Source organism: Pantherophis guttatus, chromosome 12 (assembly GCF_059756535.1).
Source record: "Pantherophis guttatus breed Tessera chromosome 12, ASM5975653v1, whole genome shotgun sequence".
NCBI classification, from domain to species: domain Eukaryota; kingdom Metazoa; phylum Chordata; class Lepidosauria; order Squamata; family Colubridae; genus Pantherophis; species Pantherophis guttatus.
The window spans coordinates 26,608,252-26,623,829 of record NC_142074.1 but is presented as its reverse complement, the minus strand read 5'-3'; the positions used below and the strand labels follow the sequence as shown (position 1 = coordinate 26,623,829).

The window sequence follows — 15,578 nt, the reverse complement described above, 5'->3', positions numbered from 1 at the left end:
CTGCAGACACAATATTTGGGGAACAGGAACACCCCTCCTTTTTAGGATAAAGGGGCAGTGCAGCCATTACCTCTCTGGTTGTGGAAGAAGGGAGAACAAAGCCTTCAACAGAGAGCCCGTGGCACTGCAGGAGGAGAGGAGAAAGGCAGCTGTTTCCACAGGCCATTTTGTCTCAATGGTCTCAGCTTTTCAGGTGAGCCAGGAGGCCCGGCCTGCTGCCCCAATTCTGCCAGCTCCTGCTCATCCTCCGGAGTAGCTGACAGTGAGCTTGGAGCTGCCCACAGGAGCTGCTTAGCCTGGCTGCACCGTTCAGAGCTCCTCTTATCCGGGGCCTCCTTTCTTTGCAGCTTCCACTCAGGCGGCCTTGGACAGTACTGCTACGCTGCAGCTGATATTGGGGGAGGGGGGGGAGAGCAGACGGGTGCCACCCCCTTCACCTTCTGCAGGATCCTCCAGACCTTCTGGTAGAATCCCACTGGGACTCTGTTGAGGGCCCCATCCAGCCGCCGCCGCCGCAGCCACTGCCCTTGGCGCCCGTCCTTGGCGGAGGAATCCACTGGGGCCGGAGCGGGATCTCTTCTGCCTGGAGCGAGGGAGGATCCGGACAACTGTGGAGAAAAAAGCTGGAGGGTTGGCCATGCCCGCAGAAGCAGCCTGTGGCCAAGCAGCAGCTCGGGAGGGAGGACTTGCCTGGGTAGGGCCCACTCCAGCTTCCAAGGAATGCAGGGTCCCAGCCTGGAAAGAAAGAGAGAGACCAGTTGCAGCCCTTTTAGGAGACCCGAGGCAGCCACGGCCACAGCACAGGGAGAACGTGGCGTGAGAGCCGAGCGGACACACCAAGCCACGGCCGGTTTGTCTGTTAAAAGCAAAGCTGTGAGAAAAATTAGCGGACCCTCTTCTTTCAAAAGCCAGCACAGGGGAGGGCTGTGGACCCTGGGAAGGGAAGCCAAGCAAGCACAGGCGGCTCCAGTCCAGACTGCCTGGCCCAGGGAGGGACACGGCCACTCATGAGGCAGCTCCCCTGGAGTCAGAAGGCAAGCAGGCAAACTCAGCTCTGTATGGAGACCCCATGGGCTGCAGCATGTGCCCCTCGCTTCCACAGGCTTCCTGGGCCACGGATTCCCACTGATTGGCCACTTCTGGGGAGGTGCTCCCAAGGAGCCCCTTCTCCTGAGGGCCCTGAATGCCCACTGCTACAGGAAAGGGGGAAAGCTAGTTTTTTTTTTTTTATTGCAAAAGTTTTACAATTACATTTTCTCCCCTTTTTTCCCCCCCCCCACCACCCACCCCAAACTTCCAAACCTCCCTAACCCTCCCTAACCCTCCCCTCCCCCCAGAGCTAGTTTTAAGGTGCCCAGCTGCCTCCACCACCTCCAGAACTGGCTGGGAAGGGGAACTGAGCCAAAGGGCTTCAACAGGAGCTTCCACTGGTTTTGCCGTCTCCTCCGGACCCTGGGCTGGCCCTGTCCAGTCAAGGTCAGCCCACTCCTGCTCCCTTCTCTCTGCCAGAAGCAGCAGTTGCATTTGCCACACTCAAGGTGTCCTTCAGCCACCACCCCCATCCCACTCGAGGCCCTCTGTGGCTCCTTCAGGCCCAGGTCCCCCCTGTAAGGCGAGAGAGTCACGAGACAGCCGCCCTTTGAAAGGAACACAGGGGGGTTCACCTTAATCTCGGACAAAGACCGCCTACTTCTATCCAGTTGCTGGAAGAGAAAAAAGGTGTTAGATGTGGAGAGGAAACTGCTCTCCCTGACACTAACGCGCCCCTCCCCCCAGATGGAAAAGCCCAGCCCACCTGGAAGAAAGGAGCAAATTTGCCCAGGCTGGGGAGATAGTAGAGGAGTCAGCTCAAAAGCAGCCCAACCCCCAGTTCTGCCAACCACCTTTGGCTGTCCCACAAGGGAAGGAAGCCCCTATCCCCATCTGGGGCTCAGCAGAGCAGCTGTCAGCCAGGGTGAAGAAACCTGCAATTTCTCCAGAAATTCCCCTTTGCCAGCAGTCCCGGTGGGACACACGCTTACCCTCCTGCCTCTGAAACTCTCCTCCCGGCCTAGGCAAGGCCAGGCAGGAGCAGCCCACCTGTTTGATCTCACTCTTGAGCTTGACGATGCCAGCGCGCTCCGACTTTGTTGCTCCCACAGCCCCAAACTCACGGATGGAAACCGCTGGGGTCAGGGTGGAATCCGTAGCCCGCACTGCAGGAACATCAGGCCCCAAGACTCAAATGCCAGCCTGGGTTCCCTCACCTCCATCAACAGGTGAGTTCAGATAGCTGGGCTACCAGCCCCAGGATTCCCGAGCTGGTTGCCTCCATTTGGGCTGGCTCTGTTGCCGTACACGGCGGACCCCTCCCAGCCCCCACCCGAGGCAAGCAGCTCACCGCTTCTCTCCACACCAAATTCTTTGCCACTGAGGATGTGGTGGAGAAGGTTCTTCATATGGGAAGGGCTGAGGCTCATCAGGCTTTCGGCAGCTTCTTCACCTGAAGCCAAAGGAAGAGGAAAGGAAGAGCTGATCAACCCACGGTTCCCCCCCCCCTTCCTGAAAGGCCCCTCGCTGCAGCCACAAAGTGGTTTCAGACACAAAAGAAGCCTCCAATTGGCCCAGCAGCACCCAGGCTGATCCCACTCACCTGAGCAGCAGAGCGACTGGGCCAGCTCCATCGCCATCACCTGAATGATCAGCCCAATGCGCAGGCGGAACATCTCCGCAAAGAGGGCTGGCTGTGTCCGGATGTACATGGCGAGGTAGACCATGATCTCCTGCAGAGAGAGAGAGGAAGGAGCAGCCCTTGGCAGACCCGGCCATGGCGGCACCCGCAGAAATGCTGGTCGTGGCTTACCTGCGTCAGGATGAAGAGGTTCATGTTCTTCTCGCTGGCCTCGTCTATCAGCTGGGTGAGCTCCTCGTAGGGCAGGGGGCTGTGGAGGCAGCAGGACTGGGGATTGTGAGGAGCCCACAGAGGACCAATCCCACCCTCCAGACTGCCCCAGTGAGACTTCGGCAGCCCGAGCAGGGACCGCTCCCTTGGACATTAGAGCAACTCAACGCCCAGGAAGCTGCCGTACCCAGTTTGGGAAAGCTTAGCATAAGGGAGCTGACCTACGCATGACTCTGCCTCCTCCTCCTGGGAAGGACTCCGGGTGGGAGAAGCTTGGGGAGAATTGCCCACCGCCAACTGCCTTGTACTTGAATCATTACCTTACGTAACTATAGAATTGTAACGGATGCTATAATGATAGACTTTCTTTCTTTTTCTGTCTGTTTAAGCAATGAAGATGGTAACAATTTAGCCAGAGCCTACAATCAGGCCGGGGACTCACGCAGTGATGGTCTTCTCTCGAGGCTCTGGGGGCAGCCCCACCGTCAGGTGCTTCTGGTGCGACAAGAGGTCTGTGCAGGCCTAGAGAGAAGAGTTGCTCAGGTGGGCAGAAGAAGGAAGAAGGGAGCGAAAGGAACCCAGTCGTCCCAGGTCAAGGTCCAGTACCTCGTCCAGGGCCTCCACCTTCTTCTTCAGGATGCCAGAGATGTAGCGGATCAGGGCCCATTGGCGAGTTGCCCCAACTTTGCTGTAGAGCTCCACCAGGAGACCCTTGACGGTGGCCCCACTGGTGCCATGGATCTCAGTGTCCCAGTCGGGCCCCCTGAAAGCAGAACCGAATCTGGTTAGAGAAAGGGGCCGTCCAGGGCAGCAGCGGGCACCCAGCCTGCCAGAGCAAGCAACCTGCTTGGAGAGCAGCCCAACGGAACTGGGACTGCGGTTGCTGCTGAGGCCGCCCCAGGCAGGGCCGGCATAACACAGGAGTCCAGGCTGCTGGAAATGAGCTTCTTCCCTTCTTTGTGAATCATTGCAGGAGCCCCAGGCAGATCTCTTCCCTTCCAGAGGAGGCCCCGTGGCGGCAGCCCTTGTGGCAGAGTTTTCCAGGGTGAGTCTCCCTCTCCCCCGGGGTTGCAAGGTGAAAAGAAGGGGAAGGCCCCGCCTGGTTCCTACTTGAGGGTGTGGAGGAGATGGAGGCAGCTGGCCTGGTCCTGCAGCGTCTGGCATTCACGGAGCTGGTTCACCAAGGCCTGGCAGTCCACCTTCCCACTTGCATCCTTGGGGAGACTCACCTTGCCAGGGAGGACAGGCACCTTGTGGAGGAAAGACAACAGGGGGACTTGGGGAAAAGATGGCTCTTTGATCAGTTCATCACTGGAGTTTACAAGAAAAGCTGCTCCAAAACCAGGAAAGGGGACCGAGAGATGCGGCTGAGCCACTTTATGCGCCTGGAAGGAGGGGAAGGTGCAAATGGCCCCCAGGGCCCCCAGTCTTCCCCCGATTTGCTGGCAAGCAGCAGGTGGGGGCAGGGGAGCTCTTGGCAGCTCCTGCTCCTCCCTCTGGGTCATGGAAGCAGCCCAAGGAGACAGGGAACAACGTTCAGGAACCTCACCTGGGCCTCCTGTTTTGGGGCAGAACCCAGCAAGTGAGCAGATGGCTTATCGTCCAGGAGAAGCTTGGAGGGTATGTACAGGTTGATGTCTGCAACAGAGACAGAAACAATGCCCTCCCCTTCAGGGCGTGGCACGGCTGGCTGCTTGCTGGGCAGAGTGATCGGCCAGCAGGGCTCAGGAGAAGAGAAGGGTCTTTGGGGCGAGAGACCCTTCCCCAGTGTGCTATGCATGGCTATTATCAGAGGCAGATGCTCACTCTCCACATGCAGCTCCTTTGCCTTCGACATCAGGGACAGGAGGTCCTGGGTGCTATGGACAGCGGCACGGAAGCGATTCAGCCCCCCCTTTTGAGCTGTGGGTGGAAGGCTGACTTTGGGGGTGGAGTGATGGAGAAGTTGGTCGAGGTACTGGGCAACATCATCGCAGAGGTCAGCTGCAAGGAAAGGAGCCACAGGGAGAAAGCCTCAGAGAGGTCCAGAGGAGTGGAACTGCCTGTCCAGAGGGCTCCTGGCCAAACCAAAGGACAGCCCCAGGACGGGGGGGGGAGGGGGAAGGGGGGGGGAGTGCAAGCCCAAAAAAGCCCAACAGGCAGAGGAGCCCCTATTGCAAGGCCTGCAAGGTGGTGCCAGCCAGGCAAGTCCTTGACAAAGCAGGGAAGGAACACCATTTCATGCCCCCCTCAAAGATGGCACAAGAGCCACAATGCCCTTTCCACGCTCCTGGGCCCACCAGCTGGGTACAAAGCCATTTTCCACAAGGAAAACATCTTGCCACCCCTCCATGTTTCATTGCCAGAGCGACTCCTCACCCCCACCCCACCCCGAAGAAGTCCAACTCTCTCCTGCAACCTGCAGGCTGAGAGTGCCAGAGCGATGCTCCTGTGTTTCTCCGAGGCTGCCTGGGTGACTCACCACCCATGCTGGGCCCTACTCGGCACTAACACCCAGCCCACCACCTCCCGCATGCAGCAGCCCAGAAGGTGAAGCATTTGTCCCCATTGCAGACATGCAGCAATGCAGTATCCATGCCAGTATTCGGAGGTGGTATGGAGGGGGTGACCGCAGGCTGGTTACAGACATTGTTATGATGGGGTGATGAGTCAGAGGAATCCAGAGAAGGAGGAGGGTGTTTGTGGCAGCAGGAGAAGCCAGCAGAGACATCTATCGCTGTCGGGGGGTGAGCACACCCAGTGCCTGCTTTCCCATTTGTCTTAGGGGCAGTGAAGTCCTGGCAGAGACACTTTGATGCAGTGGTGCAATCCAATGTTTTTTACTACCGGTTCTGTGGGCATGGCTTGGTGGGCGTGGCAGGGGAAGGATACTGCAAAATCCCCATTCTCACCCCACTCCAGGGGAAGGATACTGCAAAATCCCCATTCTTACCCCACTCCAGGGGAAGGATACTGCAAAATTCCCATTCCCTCCCCACTCCAGGGGAAGGATACTGCAAAATCTCCATTCCCACCCCACTCTGGGGCCAGCCAGAGGTGTTATTTGCCGGTTCTCCGAACTGCTCAAATTTTCCGCTATCGGTTCTCCAGAACCTGTCAGAACCTGCTGGATTTCACCCCTGCTTTGATGGCTTCATAGGGAAGCTGTTCAGAGGTACAGTTGGTCAGGTGGAAAAAACCCTTCTGGGATGACCAGCAAGTTTTTCATCCTAGACCTGCCTAGCAGCAATGTGCTATCCTGCTGGTTGTCGCCTCTTCCATCCCAGCCCAGGGAGGCCCCAGTTTAACAGGGACCTCTGTCTCCTTTGCCTTTGGCTCTCCTAGCTGAGCAGAGAGACCTGAGAGTTCCTGCGGTTCCTCTCCCCCGCACTCAGAGCCTTTTGGCCTTCTCCCCAGGCTGGCTGCCCACATGGACCAGGATGATGCCACCTGCTCTCTTCAGCCCAGGAACACAGAGCCCCTACCCAGAAGGGACATTAGAAGGCCGGGTTGGAGGTTAATTACCGGGGCTGACAACCGTGAGTTATGCTCCAGCTAGGAGGCTGTGGTGTTACTGTCTGGATTAAGAGGTCCGGCATTCCTGATCACCACACACCCGAGTGCAGGAAGCAGGGATGGTCCCGTCTCCTTACCATCTTCTGTCAACTGAAAGCCATGCATCCAGTCCTCAGGATCTAAATCTCGGAAGCTCTCAAGGCTGAGCCCATAGTCATCGGCATAAAGCTTACCCTCCAGCCCGGCATCCATGAAGCTGAGATGGGTGCGGCACGAAGTGGTGAGAAAATCAGACAACCTACCAGTCTGGATCCTGCACGGAGCCAAAGCAGAGGGAGAAGGACAGGTGGAAAGAGTCCCAGTGCCAGAGGGCGTAAGATCCCCTCCTTCGAAGGAGCGCCCATGGGCTCATTATCTCAAATTCCCCACAGGAACTTCTGTGCCACCCCTGGCGGGAAAAGGCACCTCAAGCTTACCTTGCCCCTCCAAAATACCCATCCTGCAACTTCCTCAGCGTAGCCAAGATGGCTGGGTGGAGGTTGGTCCCCGTTTCATCTTTTCAAAGGAGAAAAAGCAGCCAGGGATTGGCGACTCTTCAGAGGAAGGCCAGGCAAACTCTTCCCCAGCCAGGCTTGCCACTGCCACCCACCCCCTTTTGAAAGCCCAGCCTTCCACTGCGCAGGCAACGCACCGAGCATGGTCTGCGAGATGGGGAAAGTGATGGTGGGCCGCCCCGTCATGCCCCAGCGGCTGCACAGGTAGGAAAGGTCCGTCCGCAGCATCTCCACGATCATCTGGTTGTCCAGAGCCAGGTAGAACTGCTGCTGGTCGATGAACTGCAGGGACAGGCAGGACGGACGCCAAGAGAGGCCACGGGGGTGGGGGTGGGTGGGGTGGAGAAAGCCCTTCCCCTCAATCTCAGGTGTTCAGCAAGACATGCAAAAGCTGTTGGGGGTTTACAGGGAGGGGGTTGGGGGGGATCTGTGTGTCTGGCTGTGTTCCAGGAAAAAAGGGAGGAACTGCCAGGTTCTTGAACTAGCCCCTCCCCAATTGAAAATACAAGCACGCCCACCCACACCCAAACACCAACAAGGTTCTCCAATGCCCTGGTGCCGGTTCCCCCTAGGGCTGGATACCCTGCTCCCCCCCCCTTTCCCCTCACCAACCTCAGGGGTGAAAGCAAAAATGTTGTCCCGAACGTCGTAGAACTTGGATGTGGCAAGCACCCCCATGTGCCGGAGGGGGCGCCCGCTGAGGCCCATGCGCTTGTTGCGGCCTGCCAAGAGACAGGGCAGCTGGCTCAGCTGCAGAAGCAGCCCCCCCCGCCCCCGCCCCCCTTCATCCTGCAGGGCCACTTTACCTGTGGCTGGTCAAGAGGCAGAATAGAGGAAGGGGCTGCTGGGACAAGGGGCCAGCTGCTGGTCAAACATGGAGAACCCCGAACCCTCCCACTACCCCAACCACCACCAGCAAAACTCTGGGGAGAGGAGAGGGAAGAGGTCTCTCCAAACCTCCCTTGGGCTCACCCAGGCGGGCGTAGATGTAGCTAAGGATCCTGGCTGGCTGAATTCGCATGGGGTAGACTTCAGCCACTGTCTCCACCAGAATGCCCTCCTCGCGCAGGATGGCCTGGATGGCCTCTGTCTCTGCCAGGAGGCATACTAGCCGGGAGAAAGGAGGGCAGGGTCAGGGCTGACCTGCAGGGCTTGGAGGGGCCCTGTTCCCCCCAGGGGGCCCTGGCAGTTGGCAGGAGGGCAGGCCGGCTGCCCCAGGCTAGGCAAGGGGGCCTGGCCCATGCAAGCACTCTCCAAACCACCCAGGGCCCCTCCAGAGTGCCAGCCTTCCACACCCGCCTCTACTGGGTGGGGAAATCCCGTGGCAGAGCCACCCTGGGAATCCCTGCTCCCTCTCACCCTGCACCACCACCACTGGCTTGGGAATGGTCGAAAACCTGCGGTTCAGGGGGTCAATTTCTCCTGGAGCCAGGAATCCCTGCAAGGAGAGGCATGGATTATGGCAAGGGCCCACTCCTCCACCCCAAGGCCCTGCTGGGAAGGCCACCCACAAAACCCAGAGGAAAAGTCTGCTTCTGCCATTGGGTGGACAGGTATACTGCTCATGAGGGTGGAGGTTTCATTGCACTAATGGGTTACTGTTGCCCTGAGAAAGCCTCGCCGGGACGCAGGCAAAGCACCTGCCGAAAACCTCTTTGACGCTGGATGTTGATCTCGGGAATCCCAGAGAAGGCAGCTGCAAGGCGTGTAGAGCAACTCTAACACCCACGGCTGAACTTCTGCCAGCTGGCATCCGGGGAAGCTACCAGAGGGCTGGTTAGTGCTGAGCTGGGCTTCCCTGGGGAGGGGGCCCGGAGATGCCCCTTGCCACCCACCGAGAGCTTCAGGCGAGTCCAAGGCAAGGACGGGGCCGAAGCTCACCTCTGCCATGAGGCAGCCTAGGATGTAGAGGGACTGGGCCCACATCAGTGGCAGCTTGCCCACGGGAAGGCGGTCCACGGTGTGGGGGTGGCTGTATTCCTCCTCCACCTACCAGGAAAGACCAAGAGAGACTTGAGATTTGGGAGAGCAGAAAAAGGCCCGGTGCTGCAGAGGAGTTACGCTTGGCTGGCCCAATCCACACCCTGAGGAAACACAAAAGCCAGAGAACGCACAGGTGCCCAGGGATTGCCAGGAGCCCTGAAAACCTAATAAGGAAACTCCAGAAACAAGTTTAGATGCTTTCAAAGAAGGGCCCGCTTCAAATATGCTAAGACAGTTTGTCTGTTAATTTGCATCCAGAAAAAAAAAATTGGATTGGAAGATGTAAACCTGGAAGATGTAAACCAGATGAAATCCAGCAGGTTTTGGAGAACCGATAGCGGAAATTTTGAGTAGTTTGGAGAACCGGCAAATACCACCTCTGGCTGGCCCCAGTGGGTTGGGAATGGAGATTTTGCAATATCCTTCCCCCAGGAGTGGGGAGGGAATGAGGATTTTGCAGTATCCTTTCCCTGCCACACCCACCAAGCCACGCCCACAGAACCAGTAGTAACAAAAATTGGATTTCACCACTGATGTAAACGTATCCACTAAACCAGAACTCCCCAACTCCTGGCTGCGGACCAGTCCTGGGCTGCAGCATGCCAGAAACCAGGCCACACAATCAAGCCAGGCCCCTTGGGGGCCATTGTCCTAAGCCCTAGTCCCAGTCGGGCCCTTAGATGCTTCACTGTCTGGCCTCTGTAGGAATGGCCGCAGGCAGGCAGGCATCTCTTCTTGAGGGGGGGAGGGGAACGGGGGGCAGACTTCTCTTTTGCTGACCTTCTCCAGGGGGACACAGTAGAGCTCTGGTACCAGCCGCAGCCCATTCTTCCCCTTGACCAGGACCCCTTCGAGAGCTTCGCGGTATTCCTGGACCTGAAAATGGAGCCGTGGGAAGAGGTTGGCATTCACGAAGACCCAGGCGGGTGCAGGTCCCGCTCTCCCGGCCAGCCCTGCCCCCCTGCCCCCGATGCTCCAGCACAGCACAGTGCCCAGCTCACCTGCTCCACATTGCCGCTGAAGAGGCCGTCGATGATCAGGTAGGTCCAGAAGAGCGGCCACTCGCATTCTATGTTCTCAAAAAGTTTCAGCTCTGCAGGCTCGTAGTAGAGGCGATTGGGGTCCTGAGAGGGATGGCGGGGGGGGGGCATCAGTGGGGGAGCTGCGAAGCATCTCGCTTCCTTTCTCAAAGGCAACCGGGCAGAACTGCACAATGGTAGAGGAACCTCCGCACCAGAAGCTGCACAGGGCACGACCCACTTTCCCAATATTGACTCGTCTTGTTGCTTTTTCACAAACAACATACGTCTGACCCCAGAACCAACCACGTTTCTCCTAGCAATAAAATGTTGCCAACTGCTCAGTAAAAAGCGCAGGTCAACTTCCAGCCACCCTGTTCAGTCGTGACACGTAACGGCTTTGCTTCTGTCGCAGGCAGCTTTTAAAAATGCAAAGGCTCCACCTGGTTGCGTGTGGGCCCTGACTTGTGCCAAGCAGTGTGCTGCAGCGGACTGCCCAGAGACAAGCGGGTCAAGGCGAGGCCTCTTGGGGCCTGGAACCGGCATGCTGGAACTTACCTCCTTGGGAGTTCTGTAGCCATCACGGAGGAACCGGCAACAACCGTAACGGCCCTGAGAACAAGAGGGGACTCGTCAGGCTCTTGGAGAGCTGAAGGACAGCAGCTTGATCGGCAGCTGGGCTGCCCCCAGCACCGCAGCCTGGCAGCCAAGGGCAGAAGAGCTTGCCTGCAATTTGGCAATGATCTCCTCCTTGGTCTTCTCCACCACGTCCGTGTCCTCCACAGCAAATGCCGGGTAAGAAATGACCGAGAGCAGGCTGGCGTCAATCTCCTTGGAGGTGGAGGCCCTCGGCAGCATGGAGTGCAGAATCGACTGCCGAGACAGAACCAGAAGACGCTGTGCAGCCCTTCAGGCAACTGGCAGCATCCAGATGCTCTGGGCTGCAGCTCAGGACACATCCCAGGGCAGACACTGACCGGGGTCCTGGCATGCGGACCCAAGAGCCCCCATGAAGTGGGAGCCTCTGCCAATCTCAGCTGCCTGCGACCCCCTCCCCCTCAATCCAAGGCCTCCGAAGAGGGGTCCAGCCTGCCCCTCACCTGGCAATATTGCACCTCATCTGGCAAGACGTGGATCACTGACTCTGGACTCCCCTTGGTGCCAAAGAGGTCAAGTTCGTCCAAGGCCTCCAGAGCTGCCTAAGAAGCATTTGAGACAATCTACAGCTAGCAAGCTGGGCACTGTCTCTCCTGACTCTGAAACCCTTGGCACACCAGAAGACGTAGGAAAGGAACTGCAGATGAGTTTCTGAAGGAATCCCCTCCTGGCAGAAGCAGCAGACACTGGGGGCAAATGCTTCTGCCCTGGGACTCCTGCAGCTCCCTAAAATTGGGAATAGCTTTGGGGACAGTGAGGTTTTGGGGAGTGTATCCTACACCTGAAAAACTTATGGGGCACATTGCTCTACAATGGGATTGAGCCCCTCCAGCAGCCCAGGGGTTCCCTCACCTTTGCCATGCCCACTGAGCTGGCATTCAGCTCTGTAATTCCTTGGTTTGTCTTGTCGCCACGTTCCCATATCCCAAAGTCCTGCCAAACAACATTGACATGTCGATGATGCTGGAAGACACAGAAGGCTATCGCTCTCGGCCGTGAGGTCCAGAGCATTCAGCCGCTGAGCCGGGTACCAGAGGAAAGCAGTCTGGTGGAGGCTGCACTGGTGGGTGCCCAAGGTGGGTGCCTAGCCCGGCTGCCAAATTGTGCCCCACCTGGCTTGGACTTCACCCCCACCCCCAAAGGCAACAAACATCCCTGGGAAAGCAGCTGTGCTTTTTCAGCCGAGTAGAAGCTTTCCTCCCGTTTCTTCTGCTGGATCCCAACTGGCCGAGGCCCTTTGACTTCGAATGCCCCAAAGTTCTTGCTGATTAAAGCCATTCCCCACTAAGCCTGCCTTCTGTAAGTAGGGCTGCCCACGGCTTCCCCCTTCCCTCAGGTTCCCAGAGCAACAAGCCACATGCCACTCACCGCAGTCTTGTATGCGGCCTCGATGTAGAAGACAAGATTTTGGACAAAGCTGACTTCATCCAGGCTGTGGATGATGTGAAGCCCTGGAAGAGAGACGATGCAAGGCACAGCTGGGGCCCCTTCTCTCCCAGGTGTTCTGCTGTGAGGCCAGAGGAGAGCCAGGGTTGCCCCCTCCCGCCTGCAGAGCCCGTCCCTATCCTGAAGAGGTCGTCACGCAGGCCTTACCAGAGGCCGTCATCTGGGCCAGCATCAGCAGGTAGAGGGAAGTGGCGTCCAGCTGCAGGTGGCCCCACTGGTCATCTCCCACCACGGTGGCACAGGTGCAGGTGTTGTACTTGGCGTGCAGGCAGTCCTTGGGGCTCTGGCTGTACTTGAAGTCCTCCACTTTGTCCACCTGGACAAGGAGCACGTGGCCAAGAGGAGTTGGCTGCCCTGGCATTTGGCCTCAGTGAGTGGCCTGGCAAGCCAGCTGTTGGCCTGCAGAAGGCCTGGAACGAGCTCAGCAGAAACTCAGGGGCCCACCTTTGCCCTGGGGCCAGGAGTGGCACAGCCCCTGCCAGCCATGCTGCCCTTTGAGAGCCCTACCTGCCGCATCATGCACTGCAGGAGGCCCCTCATCAGCTTCACAACGCTCTGCAAGAGGAGGAAAGGGCAGAGCAGCGGTCGGAGGGCGGCCAAAGAGGCGAGGTGACCTTTCCGAGGTCCAGCTTGTAACCAAAGCCGGCTCATCTGCTGCAGCCTGTTCTTGACTTGCTGATGCAACCTGGCTATCGACACCCGGATCTCTGCAGCCCCATTTCCTACGCTCATACGAGGCACAGGACAAACTATCACCCTCCCCCACACCCACTTGTCCTGCCATCATAAATAGAAGCCCCCGAAAGAGGAGGCAGCCGAAAGAGCGGAAGGACACTTGGGCTGGCACTTGGGTTCACTGGGCTCGATTCCAGCCAGTTGGTCACTGGGTGAGGAGCAGCCGAGAGCAGCCGCCCCTACCGCCAGGCCCAGGTGGAGATCGACCTCAGTGGATAGCCCTGGCCCCAAGATCCCGTGTTAGCAGCCTGACCTTTACAGGCAGGAGATAAGATTACTGGTGTCACTGCAGGGCATTCGTGGTGCCAGGAGGGAGGCCTGCTTGTCCCAGGATCCCCTCTTTCTAGCAGTTCAGGCAAGGCCCGTTTGCTCTTCTGGAGGAGAGACCCTTCCCCTCCTGCATGGCTCCTGGGGGCCACAGGGCAGTGTTGCAGCTTTTGCCCCCAAGAAAGAGAGCATACTCCCAAATCTCACCAGTTTAAGCTGCCCTCATAGGGAACTGTGTGAGACACCCCTTGCCTACTCAGCCCCGAGAGGGAAGAAACGTGTAACGGGCGCTGAAAAAGCAAAATTCCCCCAGCCTCCCCCACTCCGGCCCTTTCCAACCTATCCACAAGAGGGGATTGGTCAGCAGCTGTTCTAGACTGGCCGGTGACAGAGGATGAGGGCTTTGCAATGGGCGGCCAGCCAGCCAGCCACACAGCCCCCCTCCCTCTCCTTTGGGGGCAGTACCTGCTCCAGTTCGTAGGCTTTCGCCTTGTCCTCGTCGCGGTCCGCATTCTTCCGGTAGGCCAACCCCAGCCCCCACACGGCCAAGATGCTGTAGACATTATCTCGGACCCAGGCATCTGGATGGTCGCAGCTGGCTGGAAGCAACCCTGTAACGGGATTCTGGGGCCAAAAGCAGAAGGGAGGGAAGGGCAGGTGGCTTAAAAAGGAGGAGCAGAGAGCAGCACAAGTGGTGGCAGTTACTGCTATGGATGTCTGGGTCCTTGTGATCCACAGCACATTTGGTGAGCAAGGCAGATCAGGGTTGCCCAGAAGGTGCCCTTGATTTTGATCCTGCAGGCCAAGGGCCCTTCGGAGGCTGCTGAGCAAGCAAACCTGGTCAGGACCACCCCAGAAGCTGCTTGGGGGCCACCAGCAAATGGGGAGGGGGAGATTCTGGGCCCGCTACAGCTTGCTCAAAGTAACCCCACCCTCTCAAATGCTTTCACCCTTTCCACACATTCTGCCAATGGGTCCAGCGTGCAAATGACCACTTCATCGGACTTCTCAGACCTTTGCAAGGCAGGAGTCCCGGCCCACTGACCGGTGGTGGTTGCTGAAAACACTCAGCCAGAATCCTTGCTGGCTTCCTTCCCTCTGCCCAGTGGGCGCTGCCACCGGCTGCCCCAGCCAGCACCCGAATGTACAGCTCTCCTGGCTGCCAACAGCCTCATGGCATCACTTCTGGGCTTGCTCTGCCAGCCTCCCTTCCTTTGCAGTTTGGGGAGCAGCGAAGCCTGGCACTGCTTCAGTCCTGTCCATTCATGAGGCGAGAAGAATCTCTGGCCCCTCTTCCTCCCTTGGGAAAGGCGGCCTTCCTGAAGAGACACCCCCCCCAGTGGGTACCCTCAACCCAGACCCTCCAACAGATTCATGTGGAGCCATAATCAGCTGGCACTTAACATCCTCCAACTGTGGCACAATGAAAACAAAGGTGTTGGAAACAAAACTTTTGGCAAAAGGCCAAACGGGGAGGAAATGATTAGGAAGCTCTTCCATCTCCAAGGCTTCCTGGGAGACTCTCCCGGTTTCAAAAGGGCTGCTGGGGGGTGGGGGGCACTGGTGAAAAAGTGCCTCGTATCCCGTCCCCCACCGGGAAGCCCACGGAGGCGGTAAAGTCTGTGGGGCAGATGCTTTCCTCATTCCCTCCAGGCGCTCCTTCACCTTCCGGTAGCCCCGGGCGCGTCTGAAGACTGCGTTAAGCCAAAGTGTGTGCAGGGGGTCGCTTTGCAAGACGCATGGGGTGGGGGGGCGGGCGGGGGAGTCGAGGGCAGGTCCGGAGCCCCTCCCGGGAAGGGGGGGTCCCAGACCCCGGGTGCCACCTCTGTGCCCCGAGCCGCCTCTGGTCGTGCGGGATTCCAGTTCCCAGCAGCTGAATGTAACTTCGGGCAGCGCTTGGGAGGTCGGCAACCGGAGGCTGCGCGGCGCCGGGACCCCCACCGAGCTGAGAGCGAAGGGCCCCGAGGTAGCGGGCTGGGGGGCGGCTTGGCCCGCTCGCTGCCCCCGAGGGCTCACCTGGTGGCCGAGGACGGTCTGTTGCACCAAGCGGGCGTAGCCGTCGAGCCGCACCCCGGAGTTGCTCCTGCTCCGCATGGTTGCGCTCCTCGACCCCGCCGCGCCTGCCTCCCCGGAGCCTCCGCAGCTCGCCCGGCACGGCCCGCTCCGCCCAGGGCCCGCCCCGCCGCAGCCCGGCAGCAGCTGCCCCGCCCTCCTTTTTGGCACCTGTTATAGGCGGGCGGGCGGGCGGGGGGGGTCGCCAGCTGGAAGTCCCCCTCCCAGCCGCAGGCGCCGCCCCGGCGGAGAAAGAGGGAACTGCGACTCCCGGCCGGTCCTGGAAGCCCTGTAGTCAGCAGGTTTCGCGTTCCCGCTCGCTTTGCGGGCGGAGGAAGATGCACCCCCCACCCCCCAGCGAAAGAGTGGAACGAGGAGCCCCCGGCGTAGCGAAGACCTGTTTCCAGCCGCTTGGGGGGCGGCCTGTCGCGGCACCCGAAGACTACCGCCCTGCCAGGACCAGCCGCTTCTTTCGGAAGTTTACTTCTC

At 58.9% G+C, this 15,578-nt stretch overlaps 1 protein-coding gene across 4 annotated transcripts in view; it reads right to left on the bottom strand.

Annotated features, from left to right (window-relative positions):
* Window positions 1–15,578, bottom strand: part of PHKA1 (phosphorylase kinase regulatory subunit alpha 1) — a 17,371-nt gene extending 1,793 nt beyond the window's left edge. The window contains exons 1-31 of one of the 4 annotated variants that reach the window (XM_034441782.3): window positions 15,054–15,309; window positions 13,503–13,661; window positions 12,543–12,590; window positions 12,183–12,351; window positions 11,958–12,040; window positions 11,442–11,522; window positions 11,033–11,131; window positions 10,659–10,805; window positions 10,491–10,544; window positions 9,915–10,037; window positions 9,694–9,789; window positions 8,812–8,919; window positions 8,290–8,368; window positions 7,903–8,037; window positions 7,543–7,652; window positions 7,068–7,212; window positions 6,853–6,931; window positions 6,610–6,689; window positions 4,688–4,864; window positions 4,431–4,519; window positions 3,992–4,131; window positions 3,488–3,644; window positions 3,324–3,403; window positions 2,843–2,921; window positions 2,633–2,762; window positions 2,381–2,482; window positions 2,080–2,195; window positions 1,665–1,703; window positions 691–735; window positions 438–608; window positions 71–124 (exon numbers count right to left, since the gene is read on the bottom strand). In XM_034441782.3, the coding sequence (XP_034297673.2) occupies window positions 71–124; window positions 438–608; window positions 691–735; window positions 1,665–1,703; window positions 2,080–2,195; window positions 2,381–2,482; window positions 2,633–2,762; window positions 2,843–2,921; window positions 3,324–3,403; window positions 3,488–3,644; window positions 3,992–4,131; window positions 4,431–4,519; window positions 4,688–4,864; window positions 6,610–6,689; window positions 6,853–6,931; window positions 7,068–7,212; window positions 7,543–7,652; window positions 7,903–8,037; window positions 8,290–8,368; window positions 8,812–8,919; window positions 9,694–9,789; window positions 9,915–10,037; window positions 10,491–10,544; window positions 10,659–10,805; window positions 11,033–11,131; window positions 11,442–11,522; window positions 11,958–12,040; window positions 12,183–12,351; window positions 12,543–12,590; window positions 13,503–13,661; window positions 15,054–15,131 (3,252 nt within the window). In that variant the 5' untranslated portion in view covers window positions 15,132–15,309. Of the gene's footprint in view, window positions 1–70; window positions 125–437; window positions 609–690; window positions 736–1,664; window positions 1,704–2,079; window positions 2,196–2,380; window positions 2,483–2,632; window positions 2,763–2,842; window positions 2,922–3,323; window positions 3,404–3,487; window positions 3,645–3,991; window positions 4,132–4,430; window positions 4,520–4,687; window positions 4,865–6,513; window positions 6,690–6,852; window positions 6,932–7,067; window positions 7,213–7,542; window positions 7,653–7,902; window positions 8,038–8,289; window positions 8,369–8,811; window positions 8,920–9,693; window positions 9,790–9,914; window positions 10,038–10,490; window positions 10,545–10,658; window positions 10,806–11,032; window positions 11,132–11,441; window positions 11,523–11,957; window positions 12,041–12,182; window positions 12,352–12,542; window positions 12,591–13,502; window positions 13,662–15,053 lie in introns of all 4 variants that reach the window. The other 3 variants (XM_034441780.3, XM_034441781.3, XM_087877657.1) reach the window with 3 other exon arrangements.